This window comes from Equus przewalskii, chromosome 26 (genome assembly GCF_037783145.1).
Source record: "Equus przewalskii isolate Varuska chromosome 26, EquPr2, whole genome shotgun sequence".
Classification (NCBI taxonomy): Eukaryota; Metazoa; Chordata; class Mammalia; order Perissodactyla; family Equidae; genus Equus; species Equus przewalskii.
Genome location: NC_091856.1, coordinates 37,921,700 through 37,949,401, shown reverse-complemented (window position 1 = coordinate 37,949,401; position 27,702 = coordinate 37,921,700). Strand labels below are relative to the sequence as shown.

Sequence of the window (27,702 nt, the reverse complement as noted above, 5' to 3'; positions counted from 1 at the left end):
CCCAGGCTTGGGAGGCCACAGTTTGGCCTAAGGTCACGTGGGGCCATGGCTGGGCCTTCCGAGCAGCCCACCCATGCAGGGAGGGTTCTCCAGGCTGACGGCCCACGAGGGGACTGTAGCCATCTCCACCAGCTTTCTCGCCTTCTCTCCCCTCCCAACACCAAACACACTCAGAAGACCGAATAGCCAATGTTTTGGGTGGAAACGTCACAGGGTTTCCACACTGGCCATGTGGCTTTGAAAGCAACTCCTATCAAGTTGGTATGTGCGGGAAGCTCTGAGGGCAACTCTTCACGGGAACACGTCTATTAATAACGTCAAGCTCCGCAAGCTGGAAAAATAAAGTACCCACCTAACTTTAAGAATAAAGTCAAGACCACCTCCAATGATGCCCACAAAGAAGTCCTAACGTCCACCCGCACGAGCCTGTATGGCCAGGTGCAACAAATCTGCTGGGAAGCATGTCGGGCTGCACGGGAAGCTGGAGGACCCGCCCCCACGTCCATTCTCGTCTCCAGCACTGGGATCCTCAGCGCCCCTGCCCCTGCCTTGGGCTTTCCAAAACTGTGTGGACACCTTGTCCACCCACTGAAAGAGTTTCCTTTTCCCCCCAGCTTTCCTCAGGCCGCCGGGCATCCGGCACGTGGGGCCTCGCACAGAACCATCTGCACCTGGAAACGAGCTCCGTCTTCATCAGTGTTGTTTGCACACACTCTTAACTCCGAGTTCTCTAGGAAAGCTGCTACCGTGTAAATCGAGGGAAATTGTCCTTTGCCGTATGTGGAACTTTATCAAGAACTGCGGCCACTCCTGAGCGTCACAGCACGATGGCAGTGCCCCCGGGGTGTGAGAGACAGACCCACGTTGTTTCAGTCTGAACGGGTAACTCGCAAGGGCAGAGCAACTCTACTCACTGGCATAAGCAACTGACCTCATTTTTCCTTCTATGACCTGACGGTCGTGGCTGAGAATCTAGTTTCAGATATACGTTTTATTAAAATTCTTACCTTTATTTCTCATATTCCTATTAAGGCATTAAGTTGATCTTTTAAACTAGGCATGTAATTAGGTTGTATTTTCTGGAACTTTCATTGCAGACAGTAAGGGAGGCATTATAGGATATTTGTTACAGAGGGAGCCGGAGTCCAAAGGGCTGAGAAGCCCCAGCCCACCCTGACCCCGCCCCCAGGCCTAGCCCTGCCCAGTGGGAGTGGACTGGGGCAGCACTGGCACTGTGGCCACCCGTGGACAGGCTGGGGCGTACACAGCATCACCTCCTGTCACCTTGGACAGAAACCTCCCACACCAGACATGGCTTACGCGGTGGGCGTGCTGCTGAGGTCTCCCGGCAGCCGTCTTTCCCACACGGCCCAGCTCCACCTGAGAGCCAGCGTGAGGCTCAAACGGAGGCGGACCATGGCAGAGAAGGGCTGCCACCCCAGGGTTCCTGCCGGGCCAGCCCAGGTCTGCGTGGAAAGCCACAAACACCACACACGCACTAGCAACACGCACAGAAATCCTCCTGCAGGCGAGTAGGGGCAGCCCAGCCCTGCCGACTTCCCCGGGAGTCCTGATCGCAAGGGGTGCACCGCCCATGCCCACCCTGACAGAGCACCACCGGGCAGCCATGCAGGCCCCAGACAGGGAGGGAGACCTCACGGGAATAAGAGTCCCACACCTAGCCCCATCGTGCCCTCCCTCAAACCTAAAAGACGCACCACGGGATCGTGTCTGAGGAGCGTTGGCGCCAAGGCCAGAAACTGCAGCTCCATTTCCAGGTGTGTTAAAGGTACGGGGTTTCTTCAACCACAACTAACAGCTGAGGCTGCTCCGGCAGCATCCTAGTTACCTGAGAAGTGGGCTCAGGGCTGTGCACTGAGGTCCTTTTCTTACTGAGGGACCTCCTTAGACCCCTGACAGAGAAGGTGTACTCCTAAGTCTGAGGCCACTACACACGCCCGCAGCAGGCACACACAGGGCCAGCCCCTGGGATGTCACCGCTGGTCTACTGCCGACCAGGGACTTTGCTTCTCCATAGAACATGCAGACTGCACAGCCACTCGTGCCTGGCCAGGCCGTGCTCTACACAGCAGGTACACGAGGCTGTGGCCCCAAGGCCACCGCCCTCCTGCTGCTCTGTGGGAGCAGCACGACCAGCAGGGGGACAACGAAGAAGAATGAAGACATCAGGCCCGAGAACCATGCTCAGTTGGCCATTTTAAAAACAAAAGAGATCAAATAACAGTAAAAGAATGCAGAGCACACCCCTGAAGGTCCTAAACCTATGGCCTTGGGGACAATTATAACTGTCTGAACGTGAGGCTTAGGAGATGTGAGATCTCACCCTTTTGAAATTAGTTTTAATATTTCTGCCCAGAAGTTTTAAATCTGAATCGCAAGAACAATGAAAAAACCTCAATCTGTGAAAAGACATATTTTCCTCAAACACCCTCCCTCAGCTGAGACGGGCCAGGAGCTCAGCAGGGCCTCCCTGAGCAGGGCCGTGCCCAGCACCTGCCACTCGGGGCCAAGAGCCCAGCAAACCAAGCCATCGGCTTGGGCAGGTGGGGTTGCTTCAGAAGAGAAGTTTAAAAAACGTATGAGAACTAATTGCTTTAAGCAATGAATAATGAGCAGAGTTAAAAAAAAAAAAAAGGAAACCCACTTTCTCCTTTTAAAACACCAATAATGCCTAAAAAAAGGCGCACAGGGCAAGCGCCTGCCGGAGCCCAGCCTCCTCCGAGGGGAACGCGTGCCTGGCCCCAGGCACCAACTCCATCAGACTCGAGATCCTGTCGACGAAATGCTCGCAGGGCAGCAGCAACGGCTCAGCGAGGCGGCGAGCAGGTCACTGACACCAGGACACACGCAACTTCTTCACTAAAATAACACTAACACAGAAACTAGGAAAAAGGGGATTGATTTATTAAAGAAAAGTCATCTGTGAATTCCTCTACTTAAATTAGTACGCGTGACATTAACACTTTGGGTTAAAACATGCCTTCTCTCAAACAGCAAGCGGACTCTCCAAGCAACGCCTGCGGGTCAATCCCAGCAGCAGTCAAGGCCCAAAGCGACGCTGCGGAGGGCGGCGGCCCCCTGGTTTGTAAACACTGGCAGAGGCCGGACAGGCAGCCTTGCACACTGCCGTCAGCCGGCGCTTTTAAGCAGTAAGATCAAAGCACGAGAACAGCGGGCACCCTGACCATCTGGGCCGGGGCTCTGAGGGTGGGGTCCCCTCCGGCCTGACCCTTCTCCCCTCCCCAGCCCAGCAGAACCAAGGGGTCTTCAGGCTCTTCCCACGACTTGGCTGAGAAGGAAGAAGGGGCCTCCCGGAACCCGCCCCCGCCCCGCCCGGGCAGGCTGCCGGAGCAGCGGAGCAGAGCGAGCGCGGGCCGGCCTACGCGCGGTTGAGGGTCTGGAAGATCCTGGAGATCTGCAGCAGGACGGGGCCCGTCTCCGGGTCGTTCATCCACTGGGTGCTGCTCAGCGGGTTCTCAAGCATGTCTTCAAACGCTGCGGAGAAGAGAGCAAAGCGGGGTGAGGGCAGCTCCCACGCAAGCCCAAAGCAGCGCCTCAGAGGGCCTTTCCTGTCCAACAGCCGCTTCACAAAAATGGCCACGCAGAAGTCCCTCCACGCAACCAGCCAACAGCGCCTGATCTCCTTATCAAATCAGCATCTGAAACCCGAAGGTAGTGTCTTGAGTTCTGACAGGGGTGACACGGCTGTGTGTTCACTGACTCTGGAAAGCAATCTGGCAACTGCTGTGAGGAATCTTCAAACAGTCGCAGCTTGTGGTCAGTAATCCCACTTCCAGTGCTCCCTCACGCACAGTCTGATGCAGAAAGACCTAAGTCTGAAGACACCTGCAAATTGAGTAACGTCTAATTGGAAAAATCAAATCTTAAGGCAAAGACCCTTAAAAAAAAACTAGCCCATTTCTTCAAGGCAAGGGAAAACAGGATTGAAACAAAAAAACAAGCCACTAGTTGGGAAAAAATATTTACAAGTTATTTATCCAACAAAGGGTTAATCTCCATAATATATAAAGAACACACACAGCTCAACAACAAAAAATCAAACAACCCGATCAAAAAATGGGCAGGGGACATGAACAGACATTTCTCCAAAGAAGATATACGGATGGCCAATAGACCCATGAAAAGATGCTCATCATCACTAATCATCACAGAAATGCAAATCAAAACTATACTAAGGTATCACCTTACACCTGCTGGAATGGCAAAAATAACCAAAACAAAAAGTGACAAATGTTGGAGAGGTTGTGGAGAAAAAGGAACCCTCATACACTGCTGGTGGGAATGCAAACTGGTGCAGCCACTATGGAAAACAGTACGGAGATTTCTCAAAAAATTAAAAATAGAAATACCTTATGACCCAGCCATCCCACTACTGGGTATCTATCCAAAGAACCTGAAATCAGCAATCCCAAAAGTCCCATGCACTCTTATGTTCATTGCAGCATTATTTACAATAGCCAAGACGTGGAAGCAACCTAAGTGCCCATCAACTGATGATTGGATAAAGAAAATATGGTGTATATATATACAATGGAATACTACTCAGCCATAAAAAGGATAAAATCGTCCCATTCACAACAACATGGATGGACCTTAAGGGTATTATGTTAAGTGAAATAAGCCAGATAGAGAAAGATGAACTCTGTATGACTCTACTCATAGGTGGAAGTTAAACATAGAGACAGAGAACTGATTGGTGGCTACCAGGGAAAAGGGGGGTGGGGGGAGGGCACGAAGGGTGAAGTGGTGCACCTACAACATGACTAACAATAATGTACAACTGAAATTTCACAAGGTTGTAAACTATCATAATCTTAATAAAAAGTTAAAAAAAAAACCTAGCCTATTAAAAACGTAACCGAGCAGTTCTTTAAAACGAAAACTTTGACTTTCTAGACAGTTTTACAAAATTGTTTCCCCAGCACACAGAGGTGCCTCCTAGCAGAAGGCTCTACAAGCCAAATGCTGGCTGGCACAACGGGCAAGCCGACACAGGGCCACGTGCCCTGCGAAGCAGAGGCAACACCAGACCTTGTCCCAGCAGCACAGCCTCAGTCACGTCAGTGACAGTGGCCCCAGTTTCCAGGCTTCATGGAAGCATTTCCTCAAGGAGCTCATGGCTACTCAGGGTCCCACGCTGACGACCTGGCAAGCCTCCCATCCTTAAGCAATCACGGGGTCCTCCCGGGTAAAGCCCTCTGACAACTAGTTTGCAACATCAGAAAGAGAACCCAGAAAGACAGCTGGGCACATAACACAACGGAACACAAAGTGTGGCAGCAGCATGGGCTTAGTGACCTTCCAGAAGGGCTGTTCCAGAAAGGTGCCGGGAGCCCATGTCCACTTTCGCCAGCAAACAGCACAATAAACTCCAGAAGGAGAAGAGCTGAACAAAAAGACGAGAAAAGCAGTTAAATATGAAAAACTGCACAGACGAATATTTACCCGAAGAGGACTTTCTTCTGCACGTCTTGGCTTGTGAATTAGAAACAAAGGCCACACAAAACAAAAGGGCAAATAAAAGTCTGCAACGTGTGACAAAGGGCAGATATTCTTAACACACAAAGAGTTATTAGCAGAGCTCCAAGATTAATACACCAGTGAAAAACAGACCACAGACAAGACGTGAAAGGAGACGCAGCCAGCCCACAGGCGTGTCCTGGAGGTGACTGGACAGAGGAGCACAGCGGACGCCCCCAGGTCTGTGTGGTGCAGGCTGCGGGAGAGCGCGCAGAGGACAGAGGCCCTGGCAGCAGACACACATGAGAGCAGGCCACCGAGATGCTCATTATCAAGAGTATAAAACGTTCCACGCTGACTCGGTCATTTGACTCCCAGCTATTTATCCTTAGGAAATATGATCTGCAGCCAAAGAAGCAGGCACAAAAATGGTTTACTGCAGCAGTAGGTCCAAAAGCCACAAACTGAAAACCAATTTAAGTGACCAGAAACAGAGGAACAGTATTGTTAACCAGTTGCAGCCTGGCTACAGAATCACATACCTGCACCCGTGGAAAGCTCTTGTTAAAGCAGCAAAGACAGGAGAAGACACATCAGACGTGACGTGAAAAGAACTGGACTGTGGTGTGGGGGCACCATTACACACAGACCCTCAGGAGGAAACCCACCAAGGAGGGGATCAGAGGAGACTTCTGCTTTCTGCCTCATTCTTTCCTGCATTTTCCAAATTTCCTATACAAATATTTTACTTCATCTAAAACGATAAGGGTCACTAAAAAAACCCTATCAGAAACGTCTGAACACAAGCTGGAGAGAGCCCCAGCAGGAGTCAACCTCCGCACCCACAGGTCATGATTCTCCACTACAGGGAGGCCGAGTGCCAGGCCCGAGCGGGGCAGGGCCTGCAGGAGAGGACTCGGCTGGTGAGAGCCCCTCGCCCTGCGCCCCAAGCGTGAGGGCCTGCTGTGCTGCTGCAGGCATGGTGTCGCCCGCCAAGTGCAGCCCAGGCGCCATTCCCCCCATGTGTTTGTTTCAGAAATGCGGGAAGGGCTCAACCTCAGCAAATGTACAGCCACACAACAATCCCCAGAGCGAGGGAAAAAGCAATCAGTAGAACTAACCACCCTTTCATGATGAAAAACCGTAGCTTCTAAACTGGAGGAAAAAGGGAACTTCCTTAATCTGACCAAATATATCTTCAAAAATTTTTTTTAAAAAACCCTACAGCAAATGGCAATCTCAGTGGTAAAGTATTAAAGAAAGCCCCTGGAAGAGCCTGTGGACAGCCCGGGCAGCATGTACTAGCGTCCTGGGGTCCACAGGAGCAGGAGAGACAGGCTGCGCTTTCAGGCAGAAGGGACGCTAAGCGCCTGGCAACGAAGGACGGACATCAACTCCCAGTAAGACACGTCACCCAAGCTCAGAATTCAGTACAAAGAGAAAAATTCTCCCCCTGACACCACACACACACTTCCAGGTAGATTACAGACTTAACAAGAAAAGCAAAACTTTAAAACTTCTAGAAAAAAATAAAGGTGAATGTCTTCCTGACCTTGGGATCGAGGGTTTTCTTTTAGGGATTTATGTCATAAATGAAACAGATAGATTCAACCACATCAAAATAAGGGACTTCTATTCATCGAAGTGAGTCCATAAAGAAACCAGAGACTGAAAAGCAACATCCGAGACACAAACAACTGATAAGGGATCAGTGTGTGGTGCACCTGAAGAACATTCTCAAGGAATGAGAAAAAACAAGTCAACAGACAAGAGGCCAGCAGATGAGGAGGCCTTTCAGAGCTGAGGGTCTATGAGGGGTTGAAACTTCTGGAAGGGGCTGAGCCTTAAAGATGAGTGAAATGGCAAACACCAGAAACACCAGTGCCTGCCAGGGGGCAGTGCCCCACCTGATGTCGGGGCCACTGCTCCCGGGGGGGGGGGGGAAGGAGCACCGAGTGCTGCTGGGGGACGGGTGCAGCCCTTGGGCAGAAGAGGCTCAGCAGGCACATGCCCGGGGTCCCTGCCAGCCTGGCCCCAAGTCACGGCCTGGAGACCCTCCTGTGTGCACCAGGATGGCGCGGGACACCCAGAGCAGCGCTGCACTGAGGAAGCCACGAGGCGGTGCCGCCGGGCAACAGAGCAGAGCCAGTCGTGGTGCAGGCACTTGGCGAGACTCAGCGAGGTCCTTCCCACACTCCGTCCACTTAGACGGAGGCAAGAACCAATGACAGGTCGTCTGGGGACACGGACACAGGCAGCAACACCCCAGGGAGAGAAAGGCATAATAAACACTCAGGCCCAGTCTCTGGAGGGAGGAAGACGCCCGGAGGCCCCAGAGGGCCTGGAATGCTCTAGGCTTTTTTAAGCTGAATGGTAGACCCATGGTGATTAGTTTTATTCTTTTTTTTTTTTTCAAGATTTAATTTTCCTTTTTCTCCCCAAAGCCCCCAGGTACATAGTTGTGTATTTTTAGTTGTGGGTCCTTCTAGTTGTGGTGTGTGGGACGCCACCTCAGCATAGCTTGATGAGCGGTGCCATGTCTGTGCCCAGGATTCCAACTGGCGAAACCCTGGGCCTGAAGCGGAGTGTGCAAACTTAACCACTCGGCCACGGGGTTGGCCCCGGTTTTACGATGATTCTTTAAGGTTACAAAAATAATAAACACTTTTATATGTATGTTATATTTCACAGTCAAAACAAACACCAAAGAAGCCCCTTACAAATAGCAAAAGCAAAAGTCAACCCCAGCTTCTCAGAGGGTCCTAGCCTGCTGGGTGCTGTCTACACTCTCCCAGGCCTGGATAAGCCACTATAACTGGTTTTACAAAGCTCGTATGGAGTCATCCGCACAGGAGGCTGTCAGAGCACAAGCAGAGCCTGATCTCCGGGCCCAACTGTGACTCAGGCAGGAGGCACCCTGGAGGATGCTGCAGTGCAGGTGGGGAGAGCTACGAGGCACGCCGACAGCGACATCACTCAGACATCTGCGTGTGAGGGCGCGGCCCACCCATGAGTAAGCGTAAAGAAGGCACGTACCTAGTAACGTCTTAGGGTTGGTCAGCCCCAGCTGCACAACTGGGTTATCCAGGATAGCTTGAAAGAGAGGGCTGTCGGGGTCGATGCCCTTGTCCAGCTCCTCGGGAGAGGGCTTCCGGTCTCCCAGCAGCCACTCGCACTGCAAATGCAGGAGCAACAGACGGCCATTAGTTCCTCCCGGGACCCACCATCAACATCAGACAGGGAGGCTGAGCACTCCTGGTCAGCCTCAGGGCTGCTCGAACTTAAGGGACCTTAACATCAGAACAGACCCGCTGGACCCAGGTCTGCGCAGGTTAGAACAGGCCAGCACAGGGGAGGAAGTGCTGACCTGGTTTTCTAGCAGGTCCTGGCACCACAGTGATTCAATTTAATGGCTGCAACTTCTCCACTCACTGAATGGGGCCTGCATGATGGCGCAGAATGTTGGGAGGAGAATTAAGAAATGCACTGGAACTTTGTTCCGGGAAGCAACCCTGGGCATGACTGAGCTCCTGCTATGGCCACTCAGTGAGTCCGGAAATGTCTAGCACACAGACACCTCGTATCTGTCTCGTTCACGTGGGCCATCGACTCTACCACCCCCAGGTGGATGTGCCGTCGGCCCACCAAGGCCCTGGCCAGCTGCACTCCGCCCACAGCTGGCGTGTGCACAGAATGGGAGTCAATCTTAGGATTAACTGAACAAAGTAAACAAATTACACTCTCACTCATGGAATATGTACTTTTTCAGAAAGGCAAAACCCAGCACTTTCTCAGTATTTAAAGAATTTTATCTACCCTGCTACTTCACTTGGAAGCGGGGATAACCGACTGCACCTGGCAGGCGGCAGACGCCGGGACTCAGGGCCCGCCCACCGAGGCGGCGAGAGTGGGACCGGGACGGACGGCTACTCACGGCGGCGGTCTGCTGGTTGTTGTTCACTCTGAGGGCATCTATCACCTCCTTTTCGTCGAATCCCATCTCCATCAGGGAAATGACAGCCTAAAGGAGAAGCGCGCAGACCGTTTAATGCTGCTCACTGCGAGCACGGCAGCAGATCCGAGCAGCCAGGCCCTCTGGAGCTCAGCCGCGTTTACCGGACAGCATCTCAGCAGAGGGCGATTTAAAATAACATCACAGGATCTTCTATTTCAAACTCTGCGTCCTTACAGCTTCACTGAACACTTCTTGGTTTTCTGAACAGAGGGACTAAAGCCAGGGAGGCGGAGGGCCGGCCTGCACTTGGCAAGACCAGGAGGTGTCAGGGTCGCAGGTGGCCATGGCCAGGAGCCGCAGACGGGAGCTGAGAGGCTCGCTCACCAAGAGGCTAGGGGGAGGCCAGACTCACTGCAGCTCAACTCCAACCGAAGTGAGACAAAGATGTCATAGTAATTTGTGAAAGATGAAGATTTTCTTCAGGTTTTATCTTAAAAAAAACTAAAATTAATTTTAAACATCTTATATTTAATAAAATTTAAGCTAATTCCTGGAGGGAACAATGACCCAATGTTCAATGTTTGGGGGTGGGGTGCACATTTTCAGGACAAAAATCATATAACTAGATAATATACCCTTTATTCTTGACTTTTATCATACAATCTTTAAAAGGGTCAATTTTGCAAAAAAGGGTAAAGGTTTCATCAAATTTTCAGGCTTCTCTTAATTCTTTGAGGGTCAAATCACGCTTTTGAAGTCCCTAACGTCTCCTTCTTTCTGACGTCTCAGCGTTGTTGACCGGTCTAAGCCTGACAGACCCTCGGGTGTCGGTGCTGCACAGTGACGCGCCCAGCTCCCCAAGCACCCTCTGGTCCGACAAGACACTGCACCTCTGCAGGACCTCTGCAGGACGTCCACTTTCACTCTGCCATCAGTCTGGACTGGACTGTCAGATGTTTCAAAGAGAAGCCAAGAGAAAAGGCAGGCAGCTGGGGGTGGTAATCAGGAAAGACGCTTAACTGGTGCCAAATGGTCCAGCGAGTTGACGGGTCAGTACTGTCTGCTCACGCCCTCTTCCCTCTGCGTTCCTAGGCCACTGCCTAACTCCGACTCCATCAGGGCATGCTGGGAAAAGAACCTATCAGGCGGTGGTTTGATACCAGAGCTGCTAAGAGCACTAGGACCTACTGCTAAATTCAAGAAGAGGGTGGCCTTTTCTGTTAATTTCAATAAAAACTCTCCTCTCTCCTCATTTCTATCTCGGCCCAGGAAATGATGCCTCAATTCCTCCAAAGGATGATGCCCGGGGACACTCCCCCTGCCCTCCTTCCCAGTCTTTGAGGAAAGACCTTCTCATGGGCAGCACCGGGCGGGTCCTCACACTCACAGCTGCAAGACCAAGGGCTCTGCCAGCTCTGCACACTGCATGTTCCTTGTCCTGTCCACAGCTGGTAAGGGGCGGGGGGAGGACAGGGGGCAGCAAAAAGTCTGTCTGAGTCTCAAGTCCAAGCTTTGCCCTTCCCAGGAACCAAGAAACATCTCAATCTTCATGGGACTATTCTCCTCACTGGTCCAGGATCAGAGGGGAGGAGGGCTGATGTCCTGGCCCCAAGGGCTCCACAACCTTTTATAACCATTGTTTTAAGACAAGACATCTACAGGACGTTTCTGCCACAAAGAAGTAAAGGGCAGGGGCCAGCCTGGTGCAGTGGTTAAGTAAGCACGTTCTGCTTCGGCGGCCCAGGGTTCGCCTGTTCGGATCCCGGGTGCAGACAAGGCCCCACATGGCAGGCCATGCTGTGGTGGGCATCCCACATATAAAGTAGAGGAAGATGGGCACGGATGTTAGCTCAGGGCCAGTCTTCCTCAGCAAAAAGAGGAGGATTGACAGCGGTTAGCTCAGGGCTAATCTTCCTCGGCGGGGCGGGGGGAAGAAGTAAAGGGTGATAGACACATATCTTGGTTAATTGAGCACATGAAGACTGTGACCAACTGCACCTGTACAGAAAGGGCTCAGAAGCAACAAAAACCACGAACTAACCAGCAGCAGCCTGATAGGACCACGCAGGACCTCAGAAGGGAGCAGGGGCCTGATGGGACAAACAGGACCCCATAAGGGAGCAGGGCCCTGATAGGACCACATAGGACCCCATAAGGGAGTAGGGGCCTGATGGAATGACACAGGACCCCACAAGGGAGCACGGGGCCTGAGTGGACCACTCAGGACCCCATAAGGGAGTAGAGGTCTGAGGGGACCACTCAGGACCTCATAAGGGAGCACGGAGACTGACAGGACTTCTCAGGACCTGTAAGGGAGCACAGGGCCTGTCTGGACCACTCAGGACCCCATAAGGGAACACGGGGCCTGACGGGACCACTCAGGACCCCATAAGGGAGCACAAGGACTGACGGGACCACTCAGGACCCCATAAGGGAGCACAGGGACTAACGGGACCACTCAGGACCCAATAAGGGAACACAGGGCCTGTCTGGACCACTCAGGACCCCATAAGGGAGCACAGGGACTAACGGGACCACTCAGGACCCCATAAGGGAACACGGGGCCTGACAGGACCACTCAGGACCCCATAAGGGGGCACAGGGACTAACGGGACCACTCAGGACCCAATAAGGGAACACGGGGCCTGACAGCACCACTCAGGACCCCATAAGGGAGCACAGGGACTAACGGGACCACTCAGGACCCCATAAGGGAGCACAGGGCCTGACGGGACCACTCAGGGCCCCATAAGGGAGCACAGGGCCTAACGGGACCACTCAGGACTCCATAAGGGAGCACAGGGACTAACAGGACCACTCAGGACCCCATAAGGGAGCACAGGGACTAACGGGACCACTCAGGACCCCATAAGGGAGCACAGGGACTAACAGGACCACTCAGGACCCCATAAGGGAGCACAGGGACTAACGGGACCACTCAGGACCCACTAAGGGAGCACAGGGCCTGACGGGACCACTCAGGACCCCATAAGGGAGCACGGAGACTAATGGGACCACTCAGGACCCAATAAGGGAGCACAGGGACTGACGGCACAGCACAGGGGTCCCACCCAGGGTTCCAGTACCAGACATGGATTTGGCTCCCTGGGAGACTAAGATTAATGAGACACACTTCCCTCCAGACCTAGAAACACTAGACTAAAATAAAACAGAAATATTTTTAAAAGCATAGCTGAATCCCTAAGAAAGTTAAATGCCCAAGCGACAGAAATAAAAAGGCACAGCAAACCAGCCCGATAAGAGGGTGTGCCCTGGGAGGGGCAGGAGGCATTATCAGGGCCTGGGGTTGGGATCTAACGTCCACACACTGACAGGACATGGACCTTAGGTCCACACAAGCTGGCGAGCTAGAGCTCAACATTAGGACTCTGAAAAAGTGTGCACCCCCGGAGAGAAGAGGAGCTGGAAAAAGCACTGCCTCTGTGCAGGGAAGATCAAGCCCAGCGCCGTGGAGCTACACTTCATGCATGGCCAGGAGCCCTGCCAGGACGGTTAGCATGAAAACCAGCCCCTGGCTGGAGGTCCCGTTCAACCCTGCAGAAGCAAGCTCAGAATCATCCGAGATGGGTACCCCACAACCCGGCCACACGCGGTCCCCGTGGAAACACAAGCCACAGGTAAGCCCACGATGGAGCATCACACCAGAGAAAACCAGGCCACAAGCAGAAGGAGAACACAGGGAATCCAAGCCCTAACACTGGGAGCTCACAGATCTACTATCTGAAAGAAAATGTAGCACACTTAAAATGATGAAAAGTGCCCGAGAAGAAATGAAAACCCTAATAAAAGAACAGAGCGGTGAAGAAAGACTACGAAGATGCAAAAACATCAAAAATGATCTGACAACAGAGAGGCGGCCATAACAGTCTGCACAAATGTCAGCTGGCCAAGCTCAGCCAGGGATGCCCTGCACCCTCGGTCCTTCAGCCCAGATGTCACAGTTACAGGATGGTGAGCAGCCTGACCAGCCTCCCCCATTCCCAAGGCAACCCCACACAGCGCCTGATCCTCCAGGCCGTGGGCGGCACCCAATCAACCCCGCAGCTCAAAGACTGCTGTAACACCGACAGGAACCTAATGCGAGTTTTTCAGGAGATGACAGACCTGTCACCTAATTATTCACAGGAAAATACAGCCGCCTGAATTCAAGTGAGGATAAGTTAAAACTGAACCTGGGAACTCAAGTCTGCCCCCCAGGCCTGACTATAAACTCCTCACTCAGCTTTACGTTCTCCAGGGCGGGGCCCGCTCAGTTTGTGGTCGGGGACAGGGCCCGAGCGTCCTCTGTACAGTGTGGCCTCAAGAGGTTCTAGAAACGGCAACTCTACCTGGCTGGATCCAGGTCCAGGAACACATACCCGAGAGTCAGCCCGAAACTCCCTTTTCCTCCGTATCTTCTTAAAGATTTCCGTCAGCTCATCTCTGGGCTCCTCGTCTCCCGTGCTAGTCCCAGCAGCAGCCTCGGACGCCGCCTCAGCCTCGGCCCCCGCCCCTCCTGACGAGGCTTGGCCTGGAAGAGGTGCGTCTATGGTCGGGTCCTCCGCGTGCTCGATTAGCCACTCCATAGCTTGAGGTACCGACATGCTGAAAGGTAAGGAGAGGCACTTTCCAACTCCCAGGCCGACTAACAAGGGTCTTTTATTCCTCGACGTCCAAGGAAAGCCTCTCAGATTCTAACAACTTTCCAGCGTTAGCTGGTGACCCCTTGTAATGAGCATCTTAATATGGGTGGGCCTGAAGCTCTGGCCCTTGCCCCAAACCACCCCAAGACCCTGGCCGGAACACAGAAACCCACCGACGAAGTAAAGGGAACCCAACCCATGGGGTGCACGTGAGAGCGCAGGTCTGAAGCCAAAAATAAGAGCCCAATGACCATCCTTGGTTTGCAGGTCATTTATTTTAGATCTGAACGCAGACGCGGAGGCAAGTACTAAAAATAAGAACCTGCAGGAGACTACTGAAAGTGACACCACACGTACCCCGGGGTCACCAGTGTCCCTGCCACGAAAAGCCTTCCATTTGCATTCCCATAAAACGACAGCCCGATGAGGATTTACAGAACAATCACTACATGTCAGTTCCCAGTAAGAGTGGAGCGACTTCAAACTGTCCTGGACACTCTGAGGTGCCCAAATGAGTGACTTCCAGGACGTGCACTTCAGGTGCCCCTTTAAAAACTCACACATGTCACAAACGATTCGATCATGAGTTTGAGGTGGAAAGATGTCCCCGATGGGGGAGCCCCACAAGACTAAGCCCCCCAGCATCTGCGGCAAGGGAAGGTGGCCCCGGACGTACTGGTTCAGCCGCAGGGCCTTCACAGCTCTGTTCTCGGGAAAGCCCATCTCGGTGAGCTGCCGCAGAGCTGCCTCATCCACTCGCTCGTCCTCGTCTTCATCCAGCATGGCTGCGGGCGAGACGTGCAGCCGTGAGGGCCCCAGGCAGGCCTGGCCCGCTGGAGGGGTGCTTCCCTGGGCCCCCTTGGAGCTCAAACACTTTGCCTGAGCACCAAACATTCGTGACAGTTCTCTTAAACCTCAGAAAACCTGAGACACAACCATCAGCTCTCACACATATAAACAAGGAATAACGGTATAAGCAGTGCACTGACCCCACGTCAACTGAAAGCAGAAACACAGAGAACTCGGAACTTCTCCAGGTTCACTGCTGAGGGCCCTGGGGGCGGGGAGCTGCAGGCGGGAGCTGACGCGCTCTGAGGCAGGGCGAGCAGCGGGGCCGCACGCAGGGCATGCAATCTACCTGGGGCTCGCTCTTACCATTTGCCTTCTTAAACAATTCGACTGCGTCGGGGTTCAGCGCTAACAACTTTTGTGCCACCTCAATGAGAGACACCAAGATTTTCCGGAGTTCTGTCTGGAACTGCAGTGAAAGAAAAAAACAGGATCTCATTTCTCCAATGCCCAACAAATCCACTTGGATCTGTAACTACACTCCCCGTCCTAAAACTCCAGACCTGTGAGTCAAAACTACGTTGCTTTTCATTCAAGAATGTTGGGGCCAGCCCAGTGGCACAGCAGTTAAGTGCGCATGTTGCGCTTCGGCGGCCTGGGGTTCGCCGGTTCGAAACCCAGGCACAGCCATGGCACGGCTTGTCAAGCCATGCTGTGGCAGGCATCCCACATATAAAGTAGAAGAAGATGGGCATGGATGTTAGCTCAGGGCCAGTCTTCCTCAGCAAAAAGAGAAGGATTAGCAGCAGTTAGCTCAGGGCTAATCTTCCTCAAAAAAAAGAAAGAATGTCAAGATCAGCAGAGGAAGAAGAGGGATTAGACTGGAAGAGAAACACTACGTCTCAGGAGGGGCCTGGAAAGAGGGCAGGAAGGAGAGAGGCTCCTGTTGGCACAGGTGCACTGCGCACACAGGCTCCTGGCTAGCGACAGAGAAAAAAACATCTGGGGACATCGCTCAGCCCTTTATCCAACGAAGAAAGCATCTGGCCCACTGGCAGCAAAGCAAGCGAAGAGCCGTTCTTTGGCTCCGCTGGAGAAAAGCAGACTGATTCGGTGGGCTCCAGAGACACAGGTCTCAAATTCTCGTCTGTCTGCAAGGATGGCTGGCGGGAAGAGTCTGCTGCAGCCAGTTCATCTTCTCAACAGAAAGAGAGGCTGCCGGGAAGGCATCAGAAACCGCCACAGACTGGCTCCCAGCACCAGGGCCGAGAATGGGGACCAATTGTCCCCTCTCCCACAACAAGCCTCAGACCTCCTGTGGGAGACGCCACATCGAGGCAAACACTACAGGCCAGGGAGGCACCTGTGCCAGAGTTCTATGCCCTGGTCACTACAGAACTCTCTGGAAGAGACCCTGAGAGCGGCCTGTGGCTAAAAGGCGGGGCTGTGGCAAAGCTCTCCGATTAGACGGCATCAAGCAGGGGGAGATGGCCCTTCTCCCCCAGCCTGTGTGGCGTGGGCTCCCCAAGTCCTGGACTGGCCCCCAGAGCCTGGAAACAAGCTGCTCTGTTAACTCAGAACATCCCAATCCAAAGTCACTCTGAGCCCGCGTTTCTAGCTAAACTCAGGGCAAAGCTCTACCATTTTCCCAATAGCATCTACCTTTCAGCCCTGCCTTCAGATGTCTTTTTTAAACTTATTTCAAAATAATGTTGGTTTGCAGGAAAGCTGCACATAGGACCCGGGGCCTGCATGCCTCCCTCAGCTCCCCACGTGCTTCTCAGGAACCGCACAGGCCCTGCAGCTGCAACGGCACACCTGTGGCCCTGCGGCCGAGCACTCACGTCTCTCGTGCTGGTCTGGACCGCGGCCCGGTCCATGTTGTAGGAGGGCAGGTTGGCGGTGGCTTGGAGGATAGCATCTCTGTCGGGGGCTTTCTGGTCTTGTTTTTTCTACACAGAAAAGGAACAAGAAAGTCAGAAATGAACGTAAGAGCAATGAGAGGCAGGGTTATGTACACTGAGTAAACAGAACTCTACCCAGGGAGATTCCGTGTCCTCCAGGAGTTGGAGCGGTCCACCCCTGGGCGAGCTGGGAGGGTTCTGTGCACGCCTCCCTCAGGGACAGGAGACTGGACGTGATGCCTGCCGTAACGAGAGTGTGGCAGTGCAGGACGGGGAGACGACGGGCATCACATGGGCATGCAGCTGGGCAGGGCTGAGGCTGACTTCAGGGGAGCCACACCGGCCGGCAGGTAAGCCCAGCTGGAAACAGGTGCTCACCTTTTGCTCCTTCTGGAACCTGCCTGACAGGACAGTAAAGGGATAACATTGGTAGAACTCCCGAGAACAAGAAGAATGCGGGAGGAGACAAAACCAGGAAAGATAGCAACCAACTCTTAGAGACAGAAAACAGACGGGCTCAGCAGAGCCATGAGTGCCATGGCCAGGAGTGTGCGGAGCAGCCAGGCCAGGCCTCTCCACAGCCCCTGGGCGGGGGAGGTGTCAGCGGCACTGGGACAGGAGTGAGTTGTAGGCACCGACAATGGTGTTCCACCACCCTGCTCAGCTGGCAACCACCTGGGAGAAAGCAAAATCGAGAAGCCATGAGCTAGGGACCCCAGGCTCAGCGACAGAAGGAGGCATCATCTGACTCTTGGCAACAAGATGCAGCCATGTGCCACTGAGCTAAGGACAAGGGGCAGGAGAGATGCAGCCAAGGGGCGGGAGGGGCCCTACAGTGAAGCCACCAACAGGCACAACCCCCCAGGCTCAGAGAGTGGCCAGTGAGCGTCCCGTGCCTCTGACGGGGACAGACAGCCAAGGAGCACCAGGGGGGTGAGGAAGGCCTCCCCACAAGAGGCAGCGATCAAAATAAAGAGGCACAGGGGCTGGCCCCGTGGCCGAGTGGTTAAGTTCGTGCGCTCTGCTGCAGGCGGCCCAGTGTTTCGTTGGTTCGAATCCTGGGCACGGACATGGCACTGCTCATCAGACCACGCTGAGGCAGCGTCCCACATGCCACAACTGGAAGGACCCACAATGAAGAATATACAACTATGTACCGGGGGGCTTTGGAGAGAAAAAGGAAAACAATAAAATCTTTTATAAAAAAAATAAAGAGGCACGGACAGGAGAGACATGCAGGGAGAGAAGAATGGTCAAACACCAGACCACACGGCTTCGCCACACTCAGGCAACAGGATGCTACGAAGAGCATCTGAGAACAGAGATCCAGTTGGGAAACTTAAAAATATTATAGCCAGATGAAAAAGGCTGCAGAACAGTCTGAAGATAAAGTCAAGAAAATCTCTCAGAAAGCAGCCCCACATCCAACGAACAGGAGTCCCAGAAAGAGAAAAGAGAAAACGAGGGGAGGAAATTATCCAAGAACAATCCAGAAAAACTTCCAGAACCAAAACATGTGACTTCACCGTGAAGGGAAGACCTGCATCAAGGCAAACTGCAGAACCCCGAACTCTAAAGAGCACCAGGGGACCCCGAAAGATCCCAGGGGGAGGGGAAGAGGAAACAGACCACGGACAGGGCAAGGGGAACGAGCCGACCCTGGGGAAGCCACGGAGATGGGGACCAACGCCTTCGTCACGCACAGCACACAGCTAACGCTCACGCACAGACACTGAACGCTGGAATGCGCGGCCTCCAGAGCTACCTCCCCTCCTAGGTGCTGGAGGAAGGCAGGCTCCCCCAAACCAGGGAGACAAGTAAGGCAAGACACTCCATTCTGCAGGAGGGAGCAGTGCCCCAAGCCCCCGCCCGTGACAGTCCCCGGGTCCTGAGCAGGGCAGACTGCCCTCTGCACTTAGATCGTGTCATAGGGCACAGCCAACTTTACGAAAGGACACCTCGGGAGGCCTGACTCAATCAAGTGAACTCTTACAAAGGATGGGGCTCTTTCGGGCTAGAGAGATCCAACACGGGAGAAATCCTGGTGCTGGTTCTGAAGACGCAGGGGACCGTGTGACAAGGAAAGTGGTGGCCTCCAGGAGCAGCCAACAAGAAAACAGGCCCTCTGCCCTTCAAGTGCAGGAATGGGGCTCTGCTGACCACCTGAGGGGCCCGAGGCAGACCCCCAGCGTCTCCAGAGAGCAACACAGACCTTGATCTCAACTCTGGAAACCCCAAGTGCAGGGCCAGCTGAGCCCACACACTGCAGCCGACAGACCTGCAGGCTGAGGGCTGTTTAAGCCGGAAAGTCTGTGATAACATGTCAGGCAGCAACAGGAAATGTACACAGACTTAGAAGATTTAGAAGGTTCCACCCCAGGAGAGGGGCAGGGAAGCCCACACTGAGCAACAGGCCTGGAGGCAACAGAAGCAGAGGCACGCGCCGGAGGAACTGGAGGGACGCCTCCAGGAAAGCAGGAAGGGGAAGGCGGCCTCGTACATGTGACCCCATTTCCAGAGGGATTTATCAATTCTGGTGAAAAATTTGAAAAAATGAGCAATAAGCCTATTGAAAACAAAACAATGAGGCAATTACTGACTCCAAGAAAAAGAAACTTGTATGAAACAAAGATAGATGATTTTAGTACACTTTCCTCACAGCCAAAAACACTCACAAAATGATAGTAATGGTAACTCTGACATCTTCTTCAACCAACATCACGATCTAACAGTCATGCGGGGAGAGAGGGTGGGAGGGCTGGGGGAGGGGCTGTGCCCAGATCATCAGGAAGCCGACAGAGTCTGACACGGATAATCCAAGAAATAACAATATATGCGTGTTGTTTAGAGATCAGAGGGAGGATTACTGAAGAAACAGGGAAAAGAGCTATGCAAGGTCGCCTTTATGGGGCATTACTCAGGTGGGATAGGAGGCTACTCATTTTTATTAAAAAATTTGTAGTTTTATTTGCGTTTTTCAATAAATGTGTTACTTTCACTTAAAAATTAATAATAATTTGGGGCCGGCCTGGTGGCACAGCGGTGAAGTTTGCGCCCTCCGCTTCAGCTGCCCAGGGTTCACAGGTTCAGACCCTGGGCGCAGACCTATACACTCCTCATTAACCCATGCTGTGGCAGCATCCCACATACAATAGAGGGAGATGGGCACAGATGTTGGCTCAGCAACAATCTTCCTCAAGCAAAAAGAGGATGATTGGCAACAGATGTTAGCTCAGGGCCAATCTTCCTCACCAAAATAATAATAATAATTCACAAAAACAGGCATTAACATCTCACAATGTTTCATTTTGCAAATACGTACAGAGAAAAGGTGAGCAGCCAAGTGAAGCCTGCAGCACCCTGCAAGTTAAGGAGCCACAGTGATGGAGGGGACCACCATTTATATAACTGTAACTTGAGAGCTACGATCCGCCCGCCCGCAGTTCTCAGAAGCGGCCTGACTCAGGCCCAGATCTGGCTGCTGGAGATTGGGTGAGCAGCTTGCCCGCGTGCGTGCCCGTGCTGTGGCCAGGTGTGGCCACAGATAAGAAGGCAACCAAGCCCAAAGGCACTCCTCCCATGCCACTTGTCCCAGAGAAGACCCTAAAATAGCTCGTTCCACCATCAGGCCCATGGCCCAGGGCCAGAGTTTGGCCTGTTTTCTCTGGGGTGAATGCTCTTCCTAGCATTTCAAAGCATGAGCAAGAAACTCTTCCCCCTTGAGATAAGCAAAGAAAAAACTGAAATTAATGTGGCTGCCCCTTTAAAACAGTAACGCTGGTCTGCACCTGGGCACAGGCACGAGATCTGGCGCAAGAGAAGAGCGAGGCCACTCACAGACAAACCCTGCACTGTGCACTGAGCCTTCCAGACCAAGCTTTCTGGAGCCGGGCTTCTGGGGTAGCCATTAAACAAACAACAAAGCACACGGTTTCCCTACGGCACCTACATCCGTGGGAAAACGCAGACAAACGCAAACTCCAGGGGACATCCAACTCTGTCCCGAAGAGCCAGATGGGACAGGCAACCCGGCCTCCCTGGGAATTACTCAGTGAGGGCGACGCTCCAGGCGAGGCGCAGAGTGCCCTCCGTCACCCCTCTGCAGGCATCTTCCTGGTTTCCTGGGGTGGTCTTGATCAAGTTTCTGACCTCGTTCTGTCAGGACTTGCTTGAGGAGAGGGGGACGGCAGCTTGAGAGTTAAACCCTCCCTCGTGAACGTGCCGGCTCTCTCCTCTGCAGCTGGGAAAGCAGAGCGAGGCTTCTGTGTGTGCCGGACGCTCACCCAGCAGCCAGGATGGGCGGTGGTCAAGGGGCTCAGCCTCAAGTGAAACCCCCAGAAACCCTCTCTCCTGTAACTACGGGACCATGCTGGGTCTGTGAACCAGGAGACAGACGCCTCTTCTTAACAGCCTTAATTAACGTGGAAGGCTGTCACTAACAAAGATGACCAGTGCCAAACTCTGACACTTACCTTTTCTTCTGCGGAGACATCAGCCATCTTAGGAAGTGGAGTTGGAGCACGTTTCTTTATCAACAACAAGACATCTAGGGAAAAAAGTATGTCTATGAAGCTGGGTACCATCTCACCTCCATAAAATGGCATAAAGGATGCTACGTGACCCGGGCAGAGAAACAAGGGTCCCCCAGTGCCTCCCACACAAGCCTACCCTTCTCTCAGTCTTCATGTCTGCATGCCCCTGCTCACGTACAGGGGCTCCCAAGCCTGCAAGGACCTGGCTGTGGGTCACCAGAGGTGACTGGTGGCCCAGGAGGCAGACACAGCCCAGCCCTGACAACTGTGCAAAGAACTGGTGGAAATCTTGCAAAACGTTCTCATTTCTGAAAGTCTGTGAGGTTGGAGTTTGGTCTTCACCCTCAGAGCTGAACACCTGGGGTGTGGTGACACCACAGTCCACAGTGCTGGTGAGCTCCACCTTGTTCTCAGCTTGACCCTCACACTCAACAGAGGTCTGTACACACTACTTCCAATATTTTCAAAATATTATTTAAGGGAATCCCAGAATTAAAATTGTCCTTTGAATGACTTGTAGAAAACCAAGGTTTTCTCCCCAAGCACCTCCAGACATAAAATGCTACGTGACTAAAGGAATGTGCGGACAGTAAGCATGTCGAGGGCATCCGAAAGCAGCACCACAACTGGGCTCTCCAGCCCACAAACAAAACCCGCAGTGGCTCTGGAGGCCTTGGTTTCACTCCAAAACACAATTAAGAATAAAGTTCACGTTTGGATTCTCAGATGGATGCTGCTTGCTCAATTTCAGTTTCTGCTGTTTTCCAGGAGTAATCCATATGTGCACTTTATTTAACACAGGAAAACGAAACCATTTCAGCCAAGCCACTTTTCTCACTCAGACCCAGCCCAGAACACGGGCGTCCACATGGAGGCACCTCCGCCTCTTGGCCCAGCCCCGCACCGGCCCCCACCGCTGCCCGGGGGCCCTTACCTTTGTCTTGAATGCACTCCTCCAGGATGGTCTTGGAGTCACTCAGCACCCTCTCAGACGCAGCATGGATTAATTTGTGATGGGTCACACTCTTGGGGTCTTCTAAACTCCCGTGAGCACACTAGGGGAAAAACCATTTATTTCAAGACAGGAAATAAATGAACTGTAACACTAATAATATAAAACCTGACACCCAGGCCACACCAGGAATTTACTGCTTTTTCTTACTAGCTAAGAAATTAAGGCATAGATGACATCAAAGAATCCCTGTAGACGGTGGAAGCCAAACGACATGCACAACACCGATCCCCGAGGGCGGCGATCTGTCCCCCAACCCACTAAGCACTCATGGACAGGGTCACAGCTCTGACATAAAATACCCTGCTGCAACTGTGCAACCTGAATCGCTTTCCTCGCCTGGAAAGGCCTGGAGAGCAATTTAAAAATGAAAAGACCAGGCCCGTTGTTTCCCAAAAATCTAAAGATCTAGATGTGATTTCTGCACTTGTTTTTCTTCCTTCCACAGACACATGAAACGGAGCTGAGAAATAAGCAAAGCGAGAAGGCTGGGCCAAAAAGAGCAAGAAACAGGGGCCTGACCATTCAAACGTCCACAGACCCCAAGAAGACACAACTAGCCTCAGCTCAACCCCCTGCCCACCAAGCGACGGTCACAGAGACCCCAAAGCCAGCTCCAGATGCCACTGGCTCCCCTCCTGGGAGCTCAAGGGGGAGCGACTGGCACACAGTTGTGCCTCACTGACCGGGGCCCTAGAAACTCCAGACCGGGGACGGGCACCGCGTCCTCAGCCACGTGTGAAAGGCGTGCGAGGCAGTAGAGGGCAGGACGGAACCAGCGGCGCACTCCCCAACACACGCACGCTCCTCGTGGCTGCTCTCCCCGACCCCAGGGGCACCCACCTCAACGGCTACTGACTTCCAACTCCAGAAGGGAGCCCGAGCAGAGGCCCCATAGACCCCAGCCAACCCTGTCGTCAACATCTAAAGATCGCAGGCGAACTACAGACACTGATCATCATTTCAATCAGGGTTGTCTGCAAAACAACACAAAACATGCACAATGCTGTGGCTACGTGCATGTCACTGGATGACGGGTTCTGCCTTCCTTTGCTTGCACGAGGCTTTCTGATCGCCAAGCAGCTTACCATTTTGTGAAGAGCGAGCAAATGCTGACACCCCAGGTGGTGAAGAGTCAGGGGAGCACACTGTGCCGGCTCGTTCATGCGCTGTGCATGCTCACCTGTCTTCACCCTGCTGTCCGCTTCAGCACCTACGGTGTGCACAACCCCACATACACAGCACACCAGACAAGGGCACCCACCTAATCAACTGTGGCCCCTCCCCCTGAGCCAGAATCTGGGGGTGAGGGGAGTGGGGTCACACCTGAACACCTCGGTAGAATCCACAGATGCTTCTATAGCCCGGGCTGAAAACCCCACAACTCAGAGGAGAGCCGTAACTGTCCCCTGGCTCCTGCTGACTCCCCGACGATATCAGATGGTGGAGTCAAGTGAGGACCAGGAATGCAGCAGCCTGGCCAACAGCTCCCTGGGTGCTCTCTCGACACCTGTGGGTGGCAGCACCAGCCAGGCGCGAGGGAGGCTGTGGCAACACTCAGGACGTGCCCACCGCAAGGCCCCAGCGTCAGGGTCCTCGCGGCCTTCCTTGGGTCAAGCAGGACTCCCTCTCGAGCAGCTCGGCAGGCCCCACTGGCGGATTCCTCACCACCTCCCTCCGCCACCATGGAGACTCAAAGATACGCAGCACACACACTGCATACCAGAAAAGAAGGAAAGATCTAAGTATGTACTTCACCTCACCTCTCAACACTTGCATTTTAAGAGTAAGTAGAATTTTCGGTAATCTAACACTGAAAACAGGAAAAGAAGATCATGAAGCTTTCAGGGGTCGTCAGACATGCCCACAAAACTGGTGAGGCTGGGGGTGGCGGGAAGGTGGAATTCAGCCAACGTAAGGTTCACTGTCACCACTCAGGACGGAGCAGAGAAACGCCACCCCCGTATCCCCTGAATCCGACTCTGGCTCTGCTCCCAGAATACTGCTGCGCTGCTTCTAACTCTGACATTGGCAGGCTAGCTGATCTGCCAAGCTCAGGATACAGTCTATGAAACACAATACCGCTTCCTAAAAACACTGAACTCCGAGGCGTGTCGACTGGGTGCCAGGAGCAGAACCCAAGCATGAGTCACCCCACTGCAGGACGACTTCGCTCGACTCTGTTCTCACCATGCTGGGGGTGGCAGCAACAAGCCCAACGAGGCCCAGCGCCAGAGCAGGGAGCCTCTGACCCCGCCCAAGCCCGCCTCCTCCCAGAGACGCGCAGCAGTGGGTCCTCTTACACTCAATGGAATCTGTCATCTGAAGACACGCCTTCACATGACCTAAGAAATGTTAAGAGCCACCTGGCAGGTATCATGTTCCATCTGGCCATTTCATGAACTCGCACCATACAGAAACCACCCCACCGCATCACAGGTGTAACTTTCTTAAGCTCATTAACCTCCTCTTATACAAGACGGTTGACTCCGCCCATTCCCACTCCCGGGCAACAGGGGCTGGAGACCACCATGGCGACCCCAATCCGCATAAAACCAAAAGGCCAGGCAACAAAGGCAACCCACTTCTTTAGGAGTCATGATAATAAAACCCCCTTTAAGAAAGTAATCCACTCCCAGGAGTACTGGGGAGGAAAGAACCCCACATTGTCCCCTCAAGGTAGAGGGGAAAGACGAAGGAAAAAACAAAGCCAGCTTAGCACACATCAGGGGAGCCTGCGGAGGAGGAACAAGCTCAGACATCCACGCAGGCCGCACCGTCTGCAGCAGGGACTGGTTTCCAGGGTGACATTCAAGCACCCAACTTGAGAATTCTCTTTCCTAAGTAACGCATTCTGCCAGCTCAAGTGGAAGCGCACTCTGCCTACAGAATGGCATGGGCGCCGAGGCGGGAATACTTTCTGATGACTTCTGGTTCCCAAGTCCCATAATTTATGTCAGCTTTTTGGGTGTGAAAGTCCCCTGCTGATCGGATCCTCTACACCTGGAGAGACTGCAGAGTGGAATAAAATCTCAATTTAAAGTAGGATAATGCACCCAAAGTTCCCAAATGATACATCTTAATACTGACTGGAATAATAAATATCGGGAACACAATAATTAGCATCACACCAAAACTGGCTGCCTAATGAACCTCCAGTGCTCCCAAAATTCATTAGCAAGCATCTGCGGATCAATCAAACAGTTCTCACTTCCTCTTCCTCTTCATAAAATAATATTATGATAGTCATGTAAATCCATACTATTAGTGAGTTAATCTAAATACTACACTAATTTACCCACTGACTTCTCCCTGCTCGCCTCAGCAGATGACATGCCACGTCCATGTAGCTCTGAATCAGCAACCCATCTATTCTGTTAACCCACACGTTAGTTTTGACCCCACTACAAGCCTGGCCCTGGATGTGTGGATACAAACCCAGCCCTCAGGAACTCCCGCCCTGGGGAGGGGAGAACACGGAATCTCAGGCAGGTTTTTAAACAACATGCGACAACTAGACAAGCTGCAGTGCCTGGCTCTCAGTCGACACGCCCACAGAGCCCCCGCCTTCCAGACGGCAAAATCACACCACCTAGGTCAGAGGAAAACAAAAGTGGCCAAAACACAGCTGCTCCTCCAGTGTGTGAGCCCAGGGCCCCCTCCTCCTTGGTGTATCACTGAGGCCAAGGCAGCACTGGTATTCACATCCTGCTGTTCCAGAAGGGGGCCAGCTCTCACAATCAGATCGCTCTCTGGCCAGCCCCGGACCCCGGACAGCTACACAACAACTCCATGGAACCATACTCACAAAAGTGACTCAGAAGGATTTGTGGGTAGTTACTGTAACTGGAAGTTTATCCTTGGAGAGCACACTTAGGTTTATTTTAACAGCACACCTTATCACAAATACAGATAGCTAATTTATCACACTAAACATATAACATCGCACTAAAGGACTGTGGCCTCCTCTAACCTAAACTCTGACAAGGAAACAGCACATCATGCCAAGTACAGAGCTTCCTTAGGCAGCTGGAGGCAGCCAGACAGAAGTTTTAGCCCGCCTTACAGAGTCGAGAGGTTACAGAGATGAAGCCATCAAGAACTAGTTCCAAAAATCAGCGACCTAAAGAACTAACTCTAGGAGGAGTATTTCACGTGAATAGACTTTAAACAGTGGCTCTCTCAGGAGGAGCCCCTCTCCTGGACCTACCCACTGAGTCAGTTTCGAGGCCGCGGGCGGGCTAGCAGGGGCGCCGGGACGGCCCGCAGCGGCACTGTCTTAAGGGATTCCAGCTAAGAGGCCCAGGGCCAGAGCCCGTGTCGGCCCACACGCCCGCCGGCAGGAGACAGCTCCGACGCCGGCTGTGCAGGGAAAGGTGAAGGAAGGGACCTTCTCCCGCGGGCATTCGGGGGCCTGCTGAAAAACCCAGAACCTCACCCCCAACAGCCGGTACACACAAGCAGGGGAACACCAGGAGGCCTCGCTCCCCGCGGCGGCTTCGCCTCTCCGAGCCTCAGTTTCCCGATCCGCCCTCCCCCCAGGGCGGCCGTGGAAGTTGAAGGAGAGGACGGCGTGCAAAGTGGTCGGCCGGGAGGTGGCGCGGGGAGCAGCGTCCAGGAGCGCTGGGGTCGGGCAGGGGTGGTGGGAGACGGGCGGGAGGCGCTGCCCGGCCCCGGCGGAGGGACGGACGGACGGGGGTGACGGAGGCCGGGGCGCGGCCGGCCTTACGTGCTTGAGGCAGCGCTCCTTGAGCTGCTCCACCGTGCTGTCCTCGGTCACCTCCTCCAGCCACTCGGCGCCGTCGAACGCACAGATGTGCAGCCGCAGCACCTTGCCCGCGAAGATCTTCTCCTCCTGCACGAACATCGCGCCGCCGCCGCCGCCGCCGCCAGGGCCTGCGCCCGCCGCCCGGGCCGTGAAGGTCACCGGGGCGGGCGGGCAGGCGGGCGGGGCGGGGGCGGGGCCAGGCCGCCCGCGCTCTCCCTCGCTGGCCGCCGCCGCCCCGCCCCGGCCCCGTCGGCCGGCCGCCCGTCACTCGCCGCGGCCTGAGCGGTCGCCTGGTGCCGCCGCCGAGCCGCCGGGGGCGCGCTGTCGCCGCCGCGCCGGAAGTGCGTCCCAGGGCGCGCCCGAGGCATGCCGGGAGATGTGGTTCCTCCCCTGCCGCCTCGCTCCCGCCGCGGCGCAGAAAGTGCGTCACAGGGCGCGACCGGAGCATGCCGGGAGATGTAGTTCTCTGGTTGTTCCCTTCCTGCCGCTGTTGGCACCTGGGGGCGACTAGCCACGCGGGACCGTTGACCTGCTAGTCGTTTTGGGATGGGCGCTCAGTGTAAATACACACCGAATCCCTCAGGGTTAGCAGGAAAA

At 53.7% G+C, this 27,702-nt stretch overlaps 1 protein-coding gene across 1 annotated transcript; it reads right to left on the bottom strand.

Annotated features, from left to right (window-relative positions):
- Window positions 1–2,904: 2,904 nt before the first annotated feature.
- On the bottom strand, window positions 2,905–27,448 carry UBAC1 (UBA domain containing 1). The gene is made up of 10 exons (XM_008534663.2): window positions 27,067–27,448; window positions 22,260–22,380; window positions 21,266–21,339; window positions 16,734–16,841; window positions 15,256–15,358; window positions 14,777–14,885; window positions 13,837–14,062; window positions 9,437–9,523; window positions 8,539–8,677; window positions 2,905–3,516 (listed from the first exon to the last, which is right to left on the bottom strand). The coding sequence occupies exons 1-10, from the start codon at window positions 27,202–27,204 to the stop codon at window positions 3,401–3,403; spliced, it is 1,221 nt and encodes a 406-aa protein (XP_008532885.2). The 5' UTR covers window positions 27,205–27,448; the 3' UTR covers window positions 2,905–3,400.
- Between the last annotated feature and the right edge of the window lie 254 nt (window positions 27,449–27,702).